At 38.1% G+C, this 18,292-nt stretch overlaps 2 protein-coding genes and 1 pseudogene across 2 annotated transcripts in view; all 3 read left to right on the top strand.

Moving 5' to 3' along the window:
• The window catches only part of LOC101575571 (olfactory receptor 7D4-like), a 65,128-nt gene that overhangs the window by 45,561 nt on the left and 1,275 nt on the right, over positions 1-18,292 (top strand). The window lies entirely within an intron of this gene.
• Positions 3,833-4,774, top strand: LOC101576354 (olfactory receptor 7D4-like). Its single transcript, XM_004633040.1, has one exon. The coding sequence runs from the start codon at positions 3,833-3,835 to the stop codon at positions 4,772-4,774; it is 942 nt and encodes a 313-aa protein (XP_004633097.1).
• On the top strand, positions 5,504-6,485 carry LOC101575957 (annotated as a pseudogene).

Here is an 18,292-nt window from a genome sequence, read left to right as displayed (position 1 = left end):
TTCATCGGTATACCCCATTTTTTCTAAGTTCCGTTATTGAATATTATAGGTGTGTAAACTCAGCAAAATATTCTAAAAGAGTCCAGTAGCCTATAATAGCATTGTTTATGCATGTGAGTCTGATTTATTTCACTACGGTTGGAAAGAGTGTAGACTGGTGCAACTACTGTGGAAATCAGCATGTAGATTCCTTTTAAAAAATAAGATTACAGTTCCCACTTCACCCAGATATTTCCCTTCTAGGTGCTTTCCCAGAAGAATTAAAGATATACCAGAGCTATATATGTGCACTGATGTTTATAGCAGCACAATCTACAGTAGCTAAATCATAGAAACAATCTAAATGATGTCAACCAAGGAAGGTATAAGATATATAGTCTTTTATATAATGGAGTACTACTTGGCAATAAAGGATAAACTTTTGTATTAATTTTATTGAGAAAAAAATAGCAATGAGACATTTTCAAAACAGGTTAGTAGGACAATTACAATAATGCATTGTATATTGTGGTCTTCATAGTGATTATTCATAGTACAAGATACAGACATGATATCCTGTCCAAACTCTATTAGTACAAATCTTTCTTCCCAATGAATTAAGAGAAAGTTGTATATCTATCCTATTTTGTATATACAGATACAAGATGGTCCTTCATTTATATCACTCTTTTTTGTTTAGTTTTGTCAGAGATTGGTATTCCATTGCCATTTAAATATTGTAGGTGCATGAATTCAGCAAAGTAACCCAATATAAGTCCTTAATAGTAGTGGGTTATCCATAGGACTGGCACTGTCTGAAGTTGTTGACTTGAGCCTTTTACAGCTCAGCATATTCATATGGCTTTACTTTTTATACCTCATTTTTATACTTTTCTGCTGGATGGTTAAGACTAAAATAAAGCAAGACCTATATAACAAGAAATGTAACTTTTGTATCTGCCAAGGTCAGTCAAATCTCCTCAGGATTTACCCTGAAACCCTGTACTGCAGTTTGTAGATCCAAGAAGGATAAACTTAAGACAGTTTTAGGCAAATGGATGACCCTTGAGACCATACTCATAAGTGCCACTTAATTTTCTTATATTACCAGTTCCTGTAAATATTAAGTAAAATATCAAATCAGTAAAGTTAGGGAAGACTGTTTTGGCTTTCGTTTGTCCAAACACCAAGGTCAGATGGTTCCCTAATATGCACTTCAAATTGCAGAGAATTTTTCTAGCTCCAGCCTATTCTGAAGATGACAAATTTTGTTTTTTCTTCCTTTCTGGACATTGCCAACTTCTGCATTAGTCATGCTTAGCAGATCTCAACCTATTTGTGTGTGGGGTGGGAGGGTGACAAGCTCAGCCTGTCCTGGAGGTGAGACTGGTGCAGCATGTGGTGCCTGGGAGTGAATCATGGTCCCTGAGCTTCCCGAAGCTTGCCTGAGCAGATGCTTTAGTCCACTGAGATATCTTGCTTGACCCTCAACCTCTTTACCTGGTAACTCCATCCTCTGCTGCACTACCATGCAATCAATGTTACAGGCACCATCATTTTTCTGCGACTGTTTACATTATCTGTATTTCTGCAAGCCTGTCTGTCTGTCCACTGTCAGTTCAACCACACTCCCACAGTTGACTACTCAATTAGCAGCTACTTTCTAGCTGTTTTGATTAAAACTAGCAAAGAACTAGTACCATACGCTTCTACCTTCCACCTTGTCTTTTCATTCTAAAGCATGCTTTTATAATCAAAATCACAGCCAAATTAAGGAGATGGAGATATGAGTAGGAAATATGCTGGGAGTTAATAATCAAAGTATGGTACATGCATATATAGAAATATATCAAAATGAATCCACTGCTTGGTATAACCAATGTGTACTATTAAAGCTTCAGATAATAAGTCAAAGTATGGGTGTGCATTTATATATCCAAAATATCATAAATGAAGGGATTTTGAAATGACTTTGGTAATAATAAAGGTAGATACAAGTTACTGAGACTCAGCACAAAATCACTTTAACTCTCCACAACTAGGGTAATAGCAACAATCGCATGTATGCAGACAAATGTGAGGCACTGGACTGGCCAAATAGCTCAGTGGATGTAAGCACCTGCAAGCAGGCACAGGGGGTGGGAGTTCAATTCCCCAGCCTGTTGTGCTGACCCCACCTCTGAGGCGCCCTGCGACAGCAATTGAGACTGGGTGTGGTGGCGCGCACCTGTAATCCCAGCACTTCAGAGGCTGTAAACAGGAGAATCACTATGAGTCCAATATAGTAATGAGACCCTAAACACCCTGTAGACCTTTCCTTAAAATACGAGGGGAAAAAAAGTGAGGCATTGACAGAGAGGCATTACATCACTACAAAGAACCAAGTCACAGGCTGGTGGGATAGCTCAGCAGCCTGCTTAGGCAAGTTTGGACAAAACGCAGGGTCCGCGGTTCAATCCCCAGCACCACATGCCATGCCAGCCCCGCCCCTAGGACAGGCTGAACCAGCCACAGAAATAAATAAATAAATAAATAAATAAATAAATAAATAAGTAAACTTTTTTTAAAAAAAGAATCAAGTCACAAAGTAATGCATGAATCAAAAATCCAGGTATAGGCCAGGAAAAAAAGCTCAAGGGCATAATAAGCACCTGCCTGGCAAGCACAGGGTCCTGAGTTTGATGGCCAGCACAAACACACACACACACACAAAAAAAAGAAAAATAAAAATTGAGGTACAATTACTATTATAAAGCTGTAGTATCATAAGGGCCAGCCAAATAGCTCAGCAGATTAAAGTGCCTGCTTATTAGGCAGACACAGGTGCTGGCCAGGGTTCAATCCCCGCCGAGCCAAGCCAGTTTTGCCCCTGGGGCTCGCTGAAAAGGCGATTGGGCGTGGTGGCACGTGCCTGTAATCCCAGCTCTTGGGAGGCTGAATACAGGCGGATGGATCACTACGAGTCTGATCTACATAGTGAGATCCTATAGACCCCGAGACCCTGTGATAAATACAAACAAACAAAATAGAAAGTGGAAAGGTAAGATAAAGGTAAATGAGTCTTTTTTGTTTGTTTTTTAAAGGTATTTGGTAAAAAAAACATTTAAAAATTAGGTTATATTTTAAAAAATAGGATAAAGAATTCTATGCTTCCTGTGTATTCAAAGTGGTTGGGATAGATATATAGTTACATTCTGTTAATGAATAGAATGATTTGTTCTAATGGTGTTTGTAAATAGGATCACAAGTCCGCATCTTGTACAGCAATTAACCACTAAGAAGAATATATGCAGTGTATTATTTGTTGAAAAATAAAAAAAATAAATAAATAAAAAATAAAGGTATTTGGTACACGGTCTTACCACGCCAAAAAAAAAAAAAAAAAAAAAAAAAGCTGTAGTATCAACAAGTATGAGCATTGTTATAGGAAAGATATAAAGTCCCTTCAGTTCCTTTGGATGAGTCATATTAAAGGAAAAAAAAATTGACTCAATCTGTACAATTAAGAAAAACTGAAATTAATGAGTCAATGATTAAAGAGATACTTCTGCTCTCTCCTAGAGAGTGTAACGATTTTTTTTTTTTTTTTTTTTTTTTTTGTGATACCAGGGATTGAACTCAGGACCTCACGTTTGGCAGGCAAGCACTTATTCCACTGAGCTATCTCCCTAGCCCGAGAGTGTAATGATTAAGCAGCTTTGAAGGGCAAAATGGCCTGCACCTTAACTGAGTAAATCAGATTCAGTGGCAGGAATGAGTAGAAGGAGAAAGCCACCCACCAAAGGCTAATATGGTAGCATAATGATTGACTGAATGTTGTTTTACCTTCATCTCCAGAAGATATATCCACTACATGGAAGCAGATAACCACACAGGCACATCACAATTCCTTCTGCTGAGCCTCTCAGATGATCCTGTATTGCAGCCTCTTTGCTTTGGGCTGTTCCTATTCATGTACTTGGCCTCAGTGCTCGGGAACCTGCTCATCATCTTGGCCGTCAGCTCTGACTCCCACCTCCACACCCCCATGTACTTCTTCCTCTCCAACCTGTCCTTTGTGGACATCTGTTTCATCTCCACCACAGTCCCCAAGATGCTGGTGAACATCCAGTCAGAGAACCAAGGCATCTCCTATGTAGAGTGCCTCACTCAAGTGTATTTTTTAAATACTTTTGCTGGAATGGATAATTTCTTACTGGTTGTGATGGCCTATGACCGCTTTGTGGCCATCTGCCATCCCCTGAACTACACAGTCATCATGAACCCACAACTCTGTGGCCTTCTGGTCTTGATCTCTTGGGTCATAATGTTCTGTTTCTCCCTGATTCATATTCTACTCATGAAGCAACTGACCTTCTCCACAGGCACGGCAGTCCCTCATCTCTTCTGTGAACTGGCTGAGGTTCTCAAGGTAGCCAGCTCCGATGCCCTCATCAATACCGTCTTTCTATATGTGGCAACTGCTCTGCTGGGTGGGCTCTCAGTCACTGCAATCTTGTTTTCTTACTCTCAGATCATGTCTCTTTTGTTAAGAATGACCTCTTCTGTGAGCAGGTATAAAGCTTTCTCCACTTGTGGGTCTCACCTCTGTGTGGTCTCCTTGTTCTATGGGACAGCATTTGGGATTTATCTCAGTTCTGCTGTGAATATTTCTTACCAAAGTAGTACTATAGCCTCTGTGATGTACACTGTGGTGACCCCTATGCTGAACCCCTTCATCTACAGCCTGAGGAACAAGGATGTGAATGGGGCACTGGGAAGACTCCTCGGCACAGGAGCCTCTGGTCCTTCATGAATCCCTGACCTCAGAACTATGAATGTTGTGTCTTTCTTTCTTTTTTTTTCTTCTTTTTTTGTGGAACCAGGGATTGAACTCAGACCCTTATGCTTGCCAAGGAAGTGCTTATTGTACTGAGCCATCTCCCCGGCCCCAATGTTGTGTCTTTCTAGGGAAATGTGAATTTCATGATGTAACTTTGCATGTTCTCTCAGTGTAATGTTTAGTTTGTCCTATTGCCTATGATTCTACTTTTGTATATTTTTGTATTTATTTGTCTCCAAATGTATTTCTCAATAGCTACTTTTGACTTTTCTTATCTAATATGATGCATAAATATCCAAATTTAGTAAGCTGTGTTACAGGCATTCCTAAGATTTCCAACTGGGAATAAAGAACTTAGATCAAGTGTCAGCATAACTTCCTGAAAAATTATTTTGTGATGCTGGGGAGACAGCTCAGTGGCATAAGTCCCTGACTGGCAAACACAAAGTGCAAAGTTCAATCTCCAGTACCACAAAAAGAAAAAATATCATGTGGAGGTCTGCACCTGCATGGGTGTGGGCTCACTCATAGACCATCCTATAGGGGAATATGAGGTGCAGTCATGGAAATTCAGGCATCAAACTGACTCCACAAGAGAAAACCTAATAAACCAATAGCAATGCAAGAAATTGAGAAACTTACCCAAAAGTTCTCATTCCCTACAATGCAAGGCTCAGCTGGTGTCACAGGTTAAAATCCTTCATGAACAGGAGAGATTGGAGACAACATGATAGGTTAAATGTTCATGAAAAGAGGCTGCCAATCCTAATGTCTTCAAAACAAGACATATCATTTCACATTACCAGTGTTGGTGAAACACAGCATTACTTGTGTGGCTTTTGTGTAACTGTCAGCAATATAGCAATCACATTTCTGATTCAGAAGGTCCTTTTTTGGCAGCAGCTTTATGAAATCAACACCCAAGATGAAGTACTTCAGTTGAGGAGGGATGGATTTCAAAACTTGTAGTGTGGAGTCCTTCCCCTATTAATTCAGAAAAGAACTATGCAGACATTTATGTTTGTTCTGTAGGAGGATTTATTCAGACTTATCCCTAAGTATGCCAGTGCTGCAGAGTTTGCAACTTGTGGTGTGGCAGCAATACTTGTAGGGGAAACAGAAGCCAAATCACTCCAGTGGAAAGTGCTCAGACACTGCTTCAAGATCAAAACCATGACAAATCTACAAACACTTATGACACCTTCTGGATGCTGAAATGCTATGGAATGTGAGAGCATTACTGAGGTTTAGTGCCCATTCTTTTCCATAATGGATTCAGAACTGCTCTTTTTTTTTATCCTTCAAGGTCCCATGAATGGGCACTTTCCTATGGCAACTACTTACTTTGCCCTTTTGGTTAATGACTTCATCTGTGAAGGTGTAGCAGGTGCAGTGTTGGAATCATTGTTTTCTTCCAACTAATTTTGTAAAAGCCCGATACAGTTTCTGATTGGTGAGGAGTTTCCATCTTTCTGCAAGGTTTCCAAAATAATTGGACTAGTACAAGACAGGAAGCTGACAAATCTGTTCAGGGGAGTCCATCTAAATTATCCATCAGTCCCTCACTTCTTGGAGGATAATCAACGTGATTTATGAGTTCTTGTTAAATATAGTATGCAGAAGTCACCAGAGAAGAGCCATGTATCTTCTAAAAAATCATGAGAAAAATCCACTTGGGCTTTGACTCAAATTGGCCCTGGTATAAATTGGTGTCATTGAGTCCAGGCCACAGGAAATTATGGGTGGAACTATTTTCTAAGACTACTGAAAAAAGAATAAAAGGTTTCAGTAGGAAACTTCTAAATTTTTTTGTTTTGTTTTTAATATTTTATCATTATCCAAGAGGTTTAGCCTAAATGCTGGTAAGTAGCATCTATCTGATGGTCTTTCGCAGATAATCCTAATAGCCAAGATGGTTCTTTTCCCCAAAACAATCCATAAGCCTTCTGTATTGAAACATAAAATGGCCATGACCAGCCAGAGAAGATGCTCTTGGCCCCCAAGGCTTCCTTACTTTGTTACTCCATTTTTTCTTTGCTCTCAGGAGCAGTTACAAAGGGGAGTGTTCACTGAGTTCAAGCATATTTGTGGTCTACAGACCCCAGGGCAGAACAGAAAATAAAAACAGATCATTTGGTCATGCTGAAATTGTTGGTGTTAGTTTTGAAATGAAGCACCTGTTGGGATAGTCGTCACTTCAACCATTTTGTGTTCATATGAGGTAGAGGGAACTGTGCAGCTAATGAAATTTCTAAATTTGCTTTCTGCATTTGGAATTTTCTGCTTAACTCTAAATGTGATCTTAAACCCTTCCAAAATATTCTTTCATTAATTTTTCTAATTTCGTTGCTAAAAAATGGAAGGATTTAAATTTTTATGTGTTTCATCCTGTTAAGAAGTTGTTAATTACATATGTTTCCACTCTGCCTATCTCGGTTTCTTTGAATTTTTGGTAGCAACTTAGCAGAGGGCTATGGGGCCTTTCTTCATCTTGAGTAGTAATCTGTCATATTTGAACATTTTTAAAGCTGTACTTTAGAAAAACTAAAACACTTCTATAAGTTTTAACTTAAGAGTCTATTAATACTCCAGTTTTTTCCTCTTCTGCTTTTTAAGTATTATGGGGAGAGGGGCAAAAGATCAGGACAGCTTTCACCTCACAGTGTGAGCTATTTTTATTTTTCTCTCAGAAATGGAGGCTTCTTTAAGATTTGACATTTAGTGAACCCAGTTTTATCATTGTGTCATTAAAACAAAACAGTTTAAAAGCATATTATCTAAATAAAAACATTTGAAGGATTATGTTGAATTCTAGAGATTAGTGGTAGCTAGGTAGTCTATGTGTCCCTTACAGACAAAGCTTGTCATAGAATCAGAGAATATTTGAATTTTTTTTTCCAGATTGGTGAAGTCAAATGACTTATATAGGTATCTGAGTAACTAGTGAAATACAAGAAATATTCTGGAGAAATGATGAAAACCTCTTTTAAAAATCTCTCTGTAAATACTAATGTACATAAAGTTGTTTCCTGCCTTCTGATTAGAATTTTGGTGGGTTTTGTTGTTGTTGTTTCTTTTTCTTTAGTTCTGGGGATTGAATCCAGGGTTTTTCATATGCTAGGCTAATGCTCTACCACAGAGCAATGTCTTAGCCAATTTGCTTTCCCTTCTTAAAAATTGGTTTCTTGTCACCATTTTTTTTTCATTTTTTTGGGTGATAGCATATGAATATGGGCATATTCCAACTGAAAAATTAAGGCCTAAAATAGTTGTTTACTTGGTTTTGGCCACACAGCTGTATACCTTGAAAAATCATTTTAGAGCTATAAAGGATTAGGGAGTACAGAAAGCTTTAGCAAGGGTAGTAATGGAACTAAGCAGTGTTACAGAGGTTGTGCTTTACAATTTTGTGCTAGCTATAGCAGTTTAGAGAGCCAGATGGTGTGAGAATTTTGTAGAGGTAGCACCAAATCAATTTTGGTAGTGTTCTCTGGTCTGTTGAATAAGGACTTGCAGGGAGCTGCAAAAATGAATGAAGATGGTACCTGGGTCCCTAGACTCCTCATTCATGAGTGTAACCCCAAGCACTTGTAGGCACAGTGAAGTGCTGAAGCGCCAGCATGGCTTGGGGGAGTTAGGGGTCACACCCTGAGCCTGTGGGTGAACTCCATTGGCCTTCAGTTCTCGGGGCCTTGCTCTTGTCCTCACTCTGTGCAGGAGATAGAGGTTGCTAATAAAGCACTTTGGTGAAAATTGTGAAGAAAATGCTTTGGTATTTCCCCATCAAAGAATATGAGGCATTTAAAACAATTATTAATATTTAATGGTTTTTAATTCACTCTAAAAATTTCTCATCTTTTAATTGTTCTTAAAGATCAACTATGAATACATTACCAGAGACAGTTTTATATTGTGCTATAGACTCAATTTGATAAATCATTTCATAACTTGTAGCCAATAGTTTTATCTGAACTTTAAGTAAAAATGTGTAATAAGTAAGAAATTCTGGCTTCATCTTTCTGTGAGCAGCCTGAGCTGATCTGTGAAAATGATTCCCTACTCTCCTGACCCATAAAACCTCACAAAATTATGCAAATCAAGAGTCTCAAATATTCGTGTTCACGTTAAGAACATGTGTGAAACTGCCTAGGCTAACAAGGGTATGCATATCTGAAAGGCCACCAAGTATCTGAAGGATGTCACATTAAAGAAGCAATGTGTGGCATTCTGGCATTACAATGGTGGAGTTGGTAGGTGTGTCCAGGTGACACAGTGGGGCTGGACGCAGGGTCAGTGGCCCAAAAAAGTGCTGAATTTTTGCTGCATGTGCTTAAAAATGCAGAGAGTGATGTTGAACTTAAGGGCTTAGATGTAGATTCTCTGGTTATTGAACATATCCAGGTGAACAGTGCACCCAAGATGCTCCTAGTACTTACAGAGCACATGGCCAGATTAACCCATACATGAGTGAACCCTGCCATATTGAGATGATCTTACTGAAAAGGAACAAACTGTTCCCAAACCGGAGGTGGAAGCTACACAGAAGAAAAAAATATTCCAGAAGAAACTGAAGCAAATCCCTATGGCACAGGAATAAATCAAGCATAAAATAAATGCAAATAAAAGTTTTTAAAAAGAAATTCTGTTGTTTTTACCATCTGTGTGAACTAGCATGGTAATAACTGATAAAGGGCAACTATGATCAAATAACTGTCTGAAAAGCTTTAAAGTGGCTGTCACGTATGTGACACACATACAGCTCCTGAGCACAAGTCCAGGTCTTGTGTCCTCTGTTTCATGTCTGAGGCCACCAGAAATGTTACAAAGTCTGTATTAACACACTTTTTGAATGATAGGATCCCTGAGAATTGCACCACAAACACAGCCTTTAACTTGCAACTTTATGTCCTATTTGTTTTACATGTGGTTGGGATAAATTAAATGTTTTTTGGTCTAACTAGTCACTAGTCACCTGAATTTATGGTTGGTTCTATAGTTACCTGCTAGACATTGACCTGTGCAATAAAATAGAATGCTGCATGTATAGTCGACTTCATATATCTGACATTCCTGAGCTCCAGTACAGGCAGTGCAAGTGTTCAGTGTAAGTCCGTGCAAAGCTGAGGAAGTAATGAGTCCTAGACAGGGTATGCGAAACAGGATCCAGAGGGCTTACTGTGCAGAAGCCAATCCTGATGAACCGACACTGGTGCTTATAAATGAAGTACTGTGGTATGAGGGTTATGCAGTCATAAAAGGAAGGCTCACAGGAGATGACGCTGGAAGAGAGGGTAAGCACGCAGACTTGTTTGCCTTTATGTTGAAATACTCGTTTTCTCATATATAAATAAGTGCAATGACTTAGGGCTGGTGAGATAGCTCAGCAGACTAAACACCTGCCTTGGCAAACATTGGACCAGGGTTTGATTCCTGGCCCTGCCTCCCACCCTGGCCCTGCCCCCAGGGCCAATGAACTGGGTGATGGAGTACAGGCATGATGGTGCACACCTGTAATCCCAGCGCTGGGGACGCTGAAAATAAGAGGATCGCTACAAGTCTGAGTAGCTTAGTGAGACCCTGTACCAAATACATAAATGAAAAAAAAATGCAATCACTTGAACATTAAAAGACTTGAGCATCATTCTCTCAAAATTTGAAGAATTTAATTTTTAATGCTGTCCCTTTTTGTAGTAGATACTTGCCTAAATGGTCCCCAAGTGGGGTGAGGGACTCTGCATGTTTCTGCTTTTAAAGTCTCAATATTAAAAATTGGTTACGAAACACACACACACACACACACACACACACACACACACACACACTGTATGAATGTTAATCCATTTCACCTCAATTTGGTTGCATTTTTATTTTGTCTGGAAGACAGAGAAGCATAGTCATCAGAGAAAATGTATTTACTGTATCAAGACTCTGCTTAATAGGGACTGGGGAGATAGCTCAGTAGAATAAGCACTTGCCTTGGAAGCTCAAGGGCTTGAGTTCAATCCCCAGTTCTGCAGAAAACAAAACAAAACAAAAACTGTGCTTATTGCTTCTCATGCTAGACTTCATCCTAAAAGTACTTTTTGAGATTTTCTTTCTCATTCACATAATTACGTAAGAGAACAGAATGAAATCAGAGAAGACAGTAACTAGAACCTGGCGAGTGTGCACTTTTATCTCTGTTATTCTACATTTATTTATTTATTTATTTATTTATTTATTTATTTATTTATTTGGTACAGGGTCTTGCTACACAGCTCAGACTTGGAGTGATCCTCTTGTCTCAGCCTCCCCAGGGCTGGGATTACTGGAGTGCGCCACGACACCCGGTTTCAGTGGCCAGCTCAGTGTGGGACAGGCATGGCATGTGATAGCAGAGATCAAACACAGGTCCTTGCACTTGCCAGGAAGCCACTTAGACCACTGCGCTATCTCCCTGGCTCTATCCTACTTGTAACACCAATATTTGACTTTTGATCAAAAAAACTGGAATCCATCTAGGAAAGTGAATGTATTCACGTGATTCATAGTGGTGTGATCTCCAGCATAACTCTGCAATATTGTTTCATGGCTTGATTTGTTTTGTCTCCTGTTTTCAGTTGTTTGTACTATTTCTCTCAATTTCTTATACATTTTTTTCCTTTTTGCCTCTTCTTCCCATTTTACATGTGTACATCTGGTAATATGAATAACTGGTTGGAAGATTACATTGTGTATTACAACAAATACTGTGAATTTCATATTACTTTGTTAAGTGAAATTTTGTTAACTGTAATTTTTTCTGTTTTAATTCTAATTTTCACTCTCTTTAAAAAATAATGAAAGAGATCATTTCATCTTCTTCTGTCTTCCTTCCCTCCATTTCTAGCTCCCTTTCTTCTCCTCCTTCTTTTTGAATATTTTCTTGGGGGCTCATGTTAAGTTATATCTCTTTCTATCTATGGATAATTGACATTTCATTTTAAGTGTATACTACAATTTGTCTGCAGATGAAACAATTGTTTCATGATGTATTTCTCAAAGCCTGTCCACATTGTCATGCAATTCATGATTGTATTATTAAAATTTTCTTAGGTCGTGTATACTGGGTGAGCTACATTGTAAGGGAATTTTATGTTTGGATTTGTGAGGATTTTCCATGCTGTCCTTCATTTTATCTTACACTTTTAAACTTCTAATTCAGGAGGGTTCTTATTTCCTTGCTCTCTAGCTAATGCTGCTGTTTTCAATTTTATAAGTAAGGAATAGCAGTCTGTTGTGACCTAGTATCTCATACACCTTTACTTTTTATTTACTTATGATCAACTTTGTAGGTGCTTATTGTCGGCTACTGTATTTTCTGTTGAGAAACATCAACTCTGGTCACTTGGGAATTGCATAGATTGTACATTTATTTCTGAGTTGTAAAATATATTGTTAGTTTATGGTCTGAATGCTTCACCCTTGTTAGAAAATGTTTTAAAAATGTTTCATCCATCATGGAAGATAGCTTTCCATTTCCTCAATTGTGCATTTTATTATTAATTGTGTTCACCATAATGCATAGTATATATTTTCAAGCTGAACTCTTTTTTCTTTTCTATATATAAATATATATATTTATTTATTTATATTTGAGAAGGAGAGAGGCACACTTGTTTCATATCCTTTAGATGGACACTTAGTACTAAAGATTGGCTGAATTTTACGGTGACTCTATTTTCCTTTTTTGAAGGAGGAAACTCCATACTATTTTATAAAATCATTATAGGACTTCATGCTACTATCAGCACCATTACAGGATCATTTTTATCCATATTCTCAGCAACAGTTCCCATCATGTTCCCATCATCTATTTCCTGATAATGTTTTCCTTCTTTCTGTCTCTGTAGCGCTCAGACTTTTAGTTTTTTGGAAAGGTTCTTAGTATTTAGTACAGGCTAGACTTGCACTCACTATGCGTCTCAGGTTCACCTCGAATTTGAAGCAGTCCTGTCTCAGCCTTCCTAGTCCTGAGATTACAGACACGCACCACTATTTTTCTCAAGAATCTTTCTATGGCAAGAATATTGACCCCATGTAAGATGAATGAAGTCTTATAAGACACCGTATATGTTGTCATTAGTTATGCTGCCTGGTAAACACACTCTGAACATAACACAGACTTGTAAGAATTGCCTTGATGCTTGAGCTTGGAAGAAAAGTCTAGGAGCAAAATCTGAGTACCTTTTTTCACTTTCCATAATCATCCACACAGGAAAATAAAGTCCAAAGCACTAAATAAATTGGCTGAAGATCTGAGTTCTTGCTTGTGGTGTAACAGCAGTAAAAGACGAAAAGGAGAGGAAGGATAGTTTTCTGTAACCCACATTAACCTATCCAAACCTCTGCAGTGAGACACGGAGAAAAGACTATCCCTTTTGGAAAAGCACAAGGAATTAAACACTTTACTTTGACTTGGACTCTAATACTGGGGCTGAAACATTAAAGCCAAAAAAATGGGAAGACCTTCAACTCTTCTAACAACAGACTGATTCCCACCAATGGACTCATTACAGGTACCTGGGCATCAGCATCAGCCTGTAATTCTGGAAAGGCAGGTTTGACCTACAGTTGGCCTTGCTACTAGTTAACTTTTTTGGCTTTGGGCTCCAGACAAATCTCACTGACAACCAAGCATCACAGCAGTAGGATGTGGATCTTCTCCAGCACTGTGCCAGCCCCACTTGGGTATTAGGGTTTGTGTTAGCTTCAGTACTGTGTCAGCCTATGTGGCCATGCCATGCTAGACTGGCACCTTGGTGGCACCAGAGATTTGAGGCTCAGAGCACTCCCTAATCCTCTACTGGCCCCAGTGGGCCAGGTTAAAGGACTACACCAGGTTGTCTGCTCAGAATCTCTGGTCAAGCTTACTTGAAAGGCATTATAAGACAAAGCAAGTCTTTGAAGTATGAAATTTAATTTCCCACTTCTTCAAATGTTCACACCTTTATGCATGGCCCTGATAGTAAATATCTATCAGGGAAATGTAGCATCACTGAAAAGACAAAGCATAGGGTGTGACCAACTCTAAAATGAAAAATCGGCAACCTCACTGACAAAAAATAAGATGGATGTCTTAGAGATGCCATGCCAGCATTAAAAGAGCAGCAAGACATTTCAATGAGATGTGGAAGACAATTAGTGGTCAAAATGAGACATTTAATCTCAATGCAATTGTTTTACTTTGCTAAAACATCTCAGAGTCTTGAAAAAATGTTCAGTAGATGCCATGTGTTCCTTTCACAAAAATGATAACTGGTGAGGTGATGCAAGTGCTAATATGTTCAGATTTAACCTTCACATGGTGTGAAACACTTCTAAATATTGTCCTGTATGTCACACACAGGTACACTTTTATCTGCCCAAATAAATTATTCCATGGAAAATAAATTTGAAAAACAAAAATGTTAAAGAAAATGGAAAAGAAAGAATTTATTTCCTCCCATAACATTATCAATCTGAAATAATTTCTAAATCCTCCAAAGATTGTTAGAAGGAAGTATATTATGGGAGATTGTTCCCAAGACTGGTTCTCTATAGAAATAAATCTTTCCTTAGAGAGTACTCAAGACTTCTTCACTACACTAAAAAAAAAGTGAGATTTTACTTGAAGGAAATGAACTGTGTTCCCCTGATAATGCTTCCAGAGGCATATAATAGATGAAAAATATTACACTTAAGTATTTAGTTTGTGTCCCAAGGGAGTTGAATTTGTTTGGCAAGTGGAAAAAATTGAACAATTTATTTAATGAAGAGCTTTGAGAATTTCAACCCTGAGACGATAGAAAGCTTAATGATAACCCTCACTTGTACTTGTATGGTCTCAGCTTCCTTTAAGCCCATGTTGGCTTTTTATGCAAAGATCCTGGCAAGAAGAAGACTTCAGTCACAGCCACTGGACGGAATCTGCATATTTCCAGGAAGGCAGGAAGGGTGAGCAGAAGAACAGCACAAGTCCAGTGTTTCTTTAGTCTATGAAGGTGAAGTATTTGTACTGTGGAGAAACTCTAGCTTTTACATAGCCAGTTCTTTTCCAGCTCTTATTGTTGCTTGTCTCACCCTTCAGGATCCAAAGCCTCTCTCCTGTAAGAGTTATCTTTTGGAGAACTCCAACTCTCTTTGTAAACTATAGACTCCTGCCAAAATTCTTGCACCAAGTTATTAGTGCATTAACCACTCATCAAAGATCTATTATGGTCCAGTCAGATAGCTCAGTAGATTAAAATGCCTGCTTAGACAGATACAGGGGCCGGGGGTTTGATCCCCGGCGTGCCATGCCCGCCCTGCCCCTGGGCCACACTGAGAGGGCAATTGAGACTGGACGTGTGGTGCATGCCTGTAATCCCAGCACTTGTGAGGCTGAAAAACAGGTAGGATCACTATACGTTGGATCTGTGTAGTGAGACCCTGTAGACCCTGTACTAAACATGCAAAAAATAATAAAAATAAAAACAAAAGATCTATTATGTGTGAGATGCTGGCTATTTTGTTTCAACTTTATTTGGCATTTTATTCAATATTTTTAATTTCACTAGCAGCTTTTTTAGTTGACCATAGGCCTCACTCTATATGGTTGTAGTTATCACTTCTGCTCTATGTCTACAATAGCACCTAACAACAACATAATTATTACTGTCACTCATTGATGAATCAATTTTTTCTCATATTATCAACCCCTTTAAAAGGTCAGGAAAATATTGAGTGATTGAAATTTAACAGCAATCGCATGTTCATGAGTTTAACACACATAGTGCAGTCTTTTTTAAAAAGTGCATTTAGTATCGGGTCTATAGGGTCTCACTACACATATCATACTCCTAGTGATTCTCCTGCTTTCAGCCTCCCAAGCACTGGGATTACAGGTGTGTGCCACCACGTCCAATCTCAATCGCCATCTCAGTGTGCCCTGGTGGGGACTGGGGGGCGGCACTGCACGCCAGGGATGACTGAACACTGTCCCCTGCTAAGCAGGTACTTCTAATCTGCTGAGCTATCTGGCCGGCCCTCCTAGTGTAATCTTTTAATGTAAGCATCTCCTGTTGCGTGTGGTTTATGGTGTTTCTGGCTCTGATTTCACCTCATTTACTTAAGTGTTCAATGAATTATACTAACAAATATCTATGAACTTCACTCCCAGAATTGTTTTTACTTATAAATGTAGGATTTTTCTTTGATAGTAGATATGAATACATTCTATTTAACTTCTTTAGTGAACTCTGTGTTTATATTCAGGCATAAAATTGGTCCCAACATTTCTCTTTTGTGTTACAATGGACATTTTGGTATTGGTATTCTACTTCCAACATTTTATTTGTCGAGCACCAGTACTGTGACAGGCTCAATATAATTTCCTGAAAGGACACATGATGAGTCAAAGCTGTCACAGTCTCAGACCCAGAAATGAACATGAATTTACCAGTGAGAGAGGGACTTAAAAATGATTTTTAAAAATTTTTTTCCCATAATTTTATTGATAGACAAATAGCAATGAGACAGCTTCAAATCAAATTGGTAGGACAGTTTCAATAATTAACACATTATATACATTCTTCCTAGTGGTTATTTGCTGTACAAGATGCGGGCATGATATCCTATTTACAAACACTATTAGAACAAATACCTCTATTCATTAAGAGGATATAATTATATATCCTAACCATTTTGAATACACAGATACAAAATGGACTTCATTTATATATTATAAAATGGACTTTCATTTATAAATTAAAAATAATTATAGAAAGTTCAACTCTTTGTCTTGTTTTCCTCTTGTTCCCGATCCCTCGATCATACCAGCCTCTGAAGCCCCCTCCCCTCCTGTGCAAATTCACCTTCTCATAAAGCAATCATGTATTCTATCCTCTGATCCTGGAGTATGCTGCTATTTCTTACTGTCCTTGATTAGCAATGACCCACCCTTCCTCTCCTAGCTCATATACTTCTGTTTCAGAGAAGACCTTCATATACAGTCCTGCAAGACAAATTGACTCTAAATGACATTTTCTTTCTTTTTTTCTTCTTCTTTTTTTTTTTTACAGAACCTGGGATTGAACTCAGGCTCTTGTACTTGCCAGACAAGCGCTTATTCTACTGAGCTATCTCTCCAGCCCCTAATTGTCATTTTTCTGACTTGCATTACTACTCACTCTTTAGGTCTTGATAGAATTGGCTACTGTTATCATGAGGATTCTAAACATTTATTTCACCTTTTCATTTTTATTGCATGAGTGGATTCATGTAAACTTTGAATATTTTAATAAAATCCATCAGTTATACATTTAGGTAATTAAATTGTCATCAGACCTGAGTGACGACAATCATACTTGCTGTCTGTTTGGTTAAATCATGGTGTGGTTTTGTTTCCTATTCTTATCTGTGTAGTGAACATGCTTTTCCTCTCCCTGGAAGAACTTACCCAGCAATCATTCTCTACAAGAAGGACCTGTAGGGGTCTTCAGTAGGTAGAAGTGCTCTTTTGATAGTCAAAGGGGAAATACATATTATATTTATACCAATAAGAATTCCATTGATGATAGTGGTCTCAGTTTAAGAGAGACATTGAAAAAATAAGCACATAAAAGAGATTTATTGAGTCACTAAGAACAGAAGCTCAAATTTTTACATGCCTACTGTATGTCGTAAGAAGTATGATACAAAAATTACTTCACCTCATGTACTTTTTTCTTCACTCTTGTCACAGTGAATTCGTACTATTTCTGTGGTGGAGGGATGATACTTCTGTACTTAAGAAAATTTAAATAACTTTCTCAAGGTCATAAAGATGATCATTTTGGTGAGCACAACTCCATTCCAAAATGTCTGACTCAACAAACCAATTTAAAAGTCACAGGTATATACTGGGAGATTTATAGACTGAAAATACCATTGAGGCAATATTTAAATAACATTAAAAGTCATAATTAATCCCTGCACCAGTAACAGCAATCATTTACTGAAACTCCATCTGAGCACAAAAGCATTTAAAAACCTCACAAACAAGAAAATAGCAATAACCCCAATTTTAGAAGCAAAAAGTCATTAGAGAGAGGCATCACAGGATTATGAAGGGTCAAGGTACAGATTAAAAATTGTATGAATTAGAAGTATATTTTGATAACAATTATAGTGCTTAAAGAAATGTGGAAAGTGCCAAGGAAAAGAATGAAATGAATTCAAATTTTTGAATGAATTATTTTCAAAAACAAACAAATGTATATAGACTTAAACAGGAGGAAATGTGAGTCAATGATAAAAGAGAAATTTTTGGTAATTTAAAGAAAGTCTTAATAAAAAAAATCAATGATTATGTACTTTACCACACCTGATCTTAGCAAAAAAGTAAGAAGTGATGATTATACACTTTAAAAGAAAGTGGAGGGGCTGGGGAGATGGCTCAGTGGTCTAAAGCACCTACTTAGAACAAGCTTAGCAAAGCACAAGGGACCGCGGTTCAATCCCCCAGCACCACAT

The sequence above is a fragment of the Octodon degus genome, unplaced genomic scaffold (genome assembly GCF_000260255.1).
Source record: "Octodon degus isolate 3935 unplaced genomic scaffold, OctDeg1.0 scaffold00050, whole genome shotgun sequence".
Taxonomy (NCBI): Eukaryota; Metazoa; Chordata; class Mammalia; order Rodentia; family Octodontidae; genus Octodon; species Octodon degus.
Note: the sequence above shows the minus strand (reverse complement) of the source record. Positions and strands in the feature narration are given on the sequence as shown.

Coding starts and splice junctions, on each gene's coding strand:
- LOC101576354 (XM_004633040.1), top strand. CDS start 3,833: ATGGAAGCAGATAACCACACAGGCACATCACAATTCCTTCTGCTGAGC.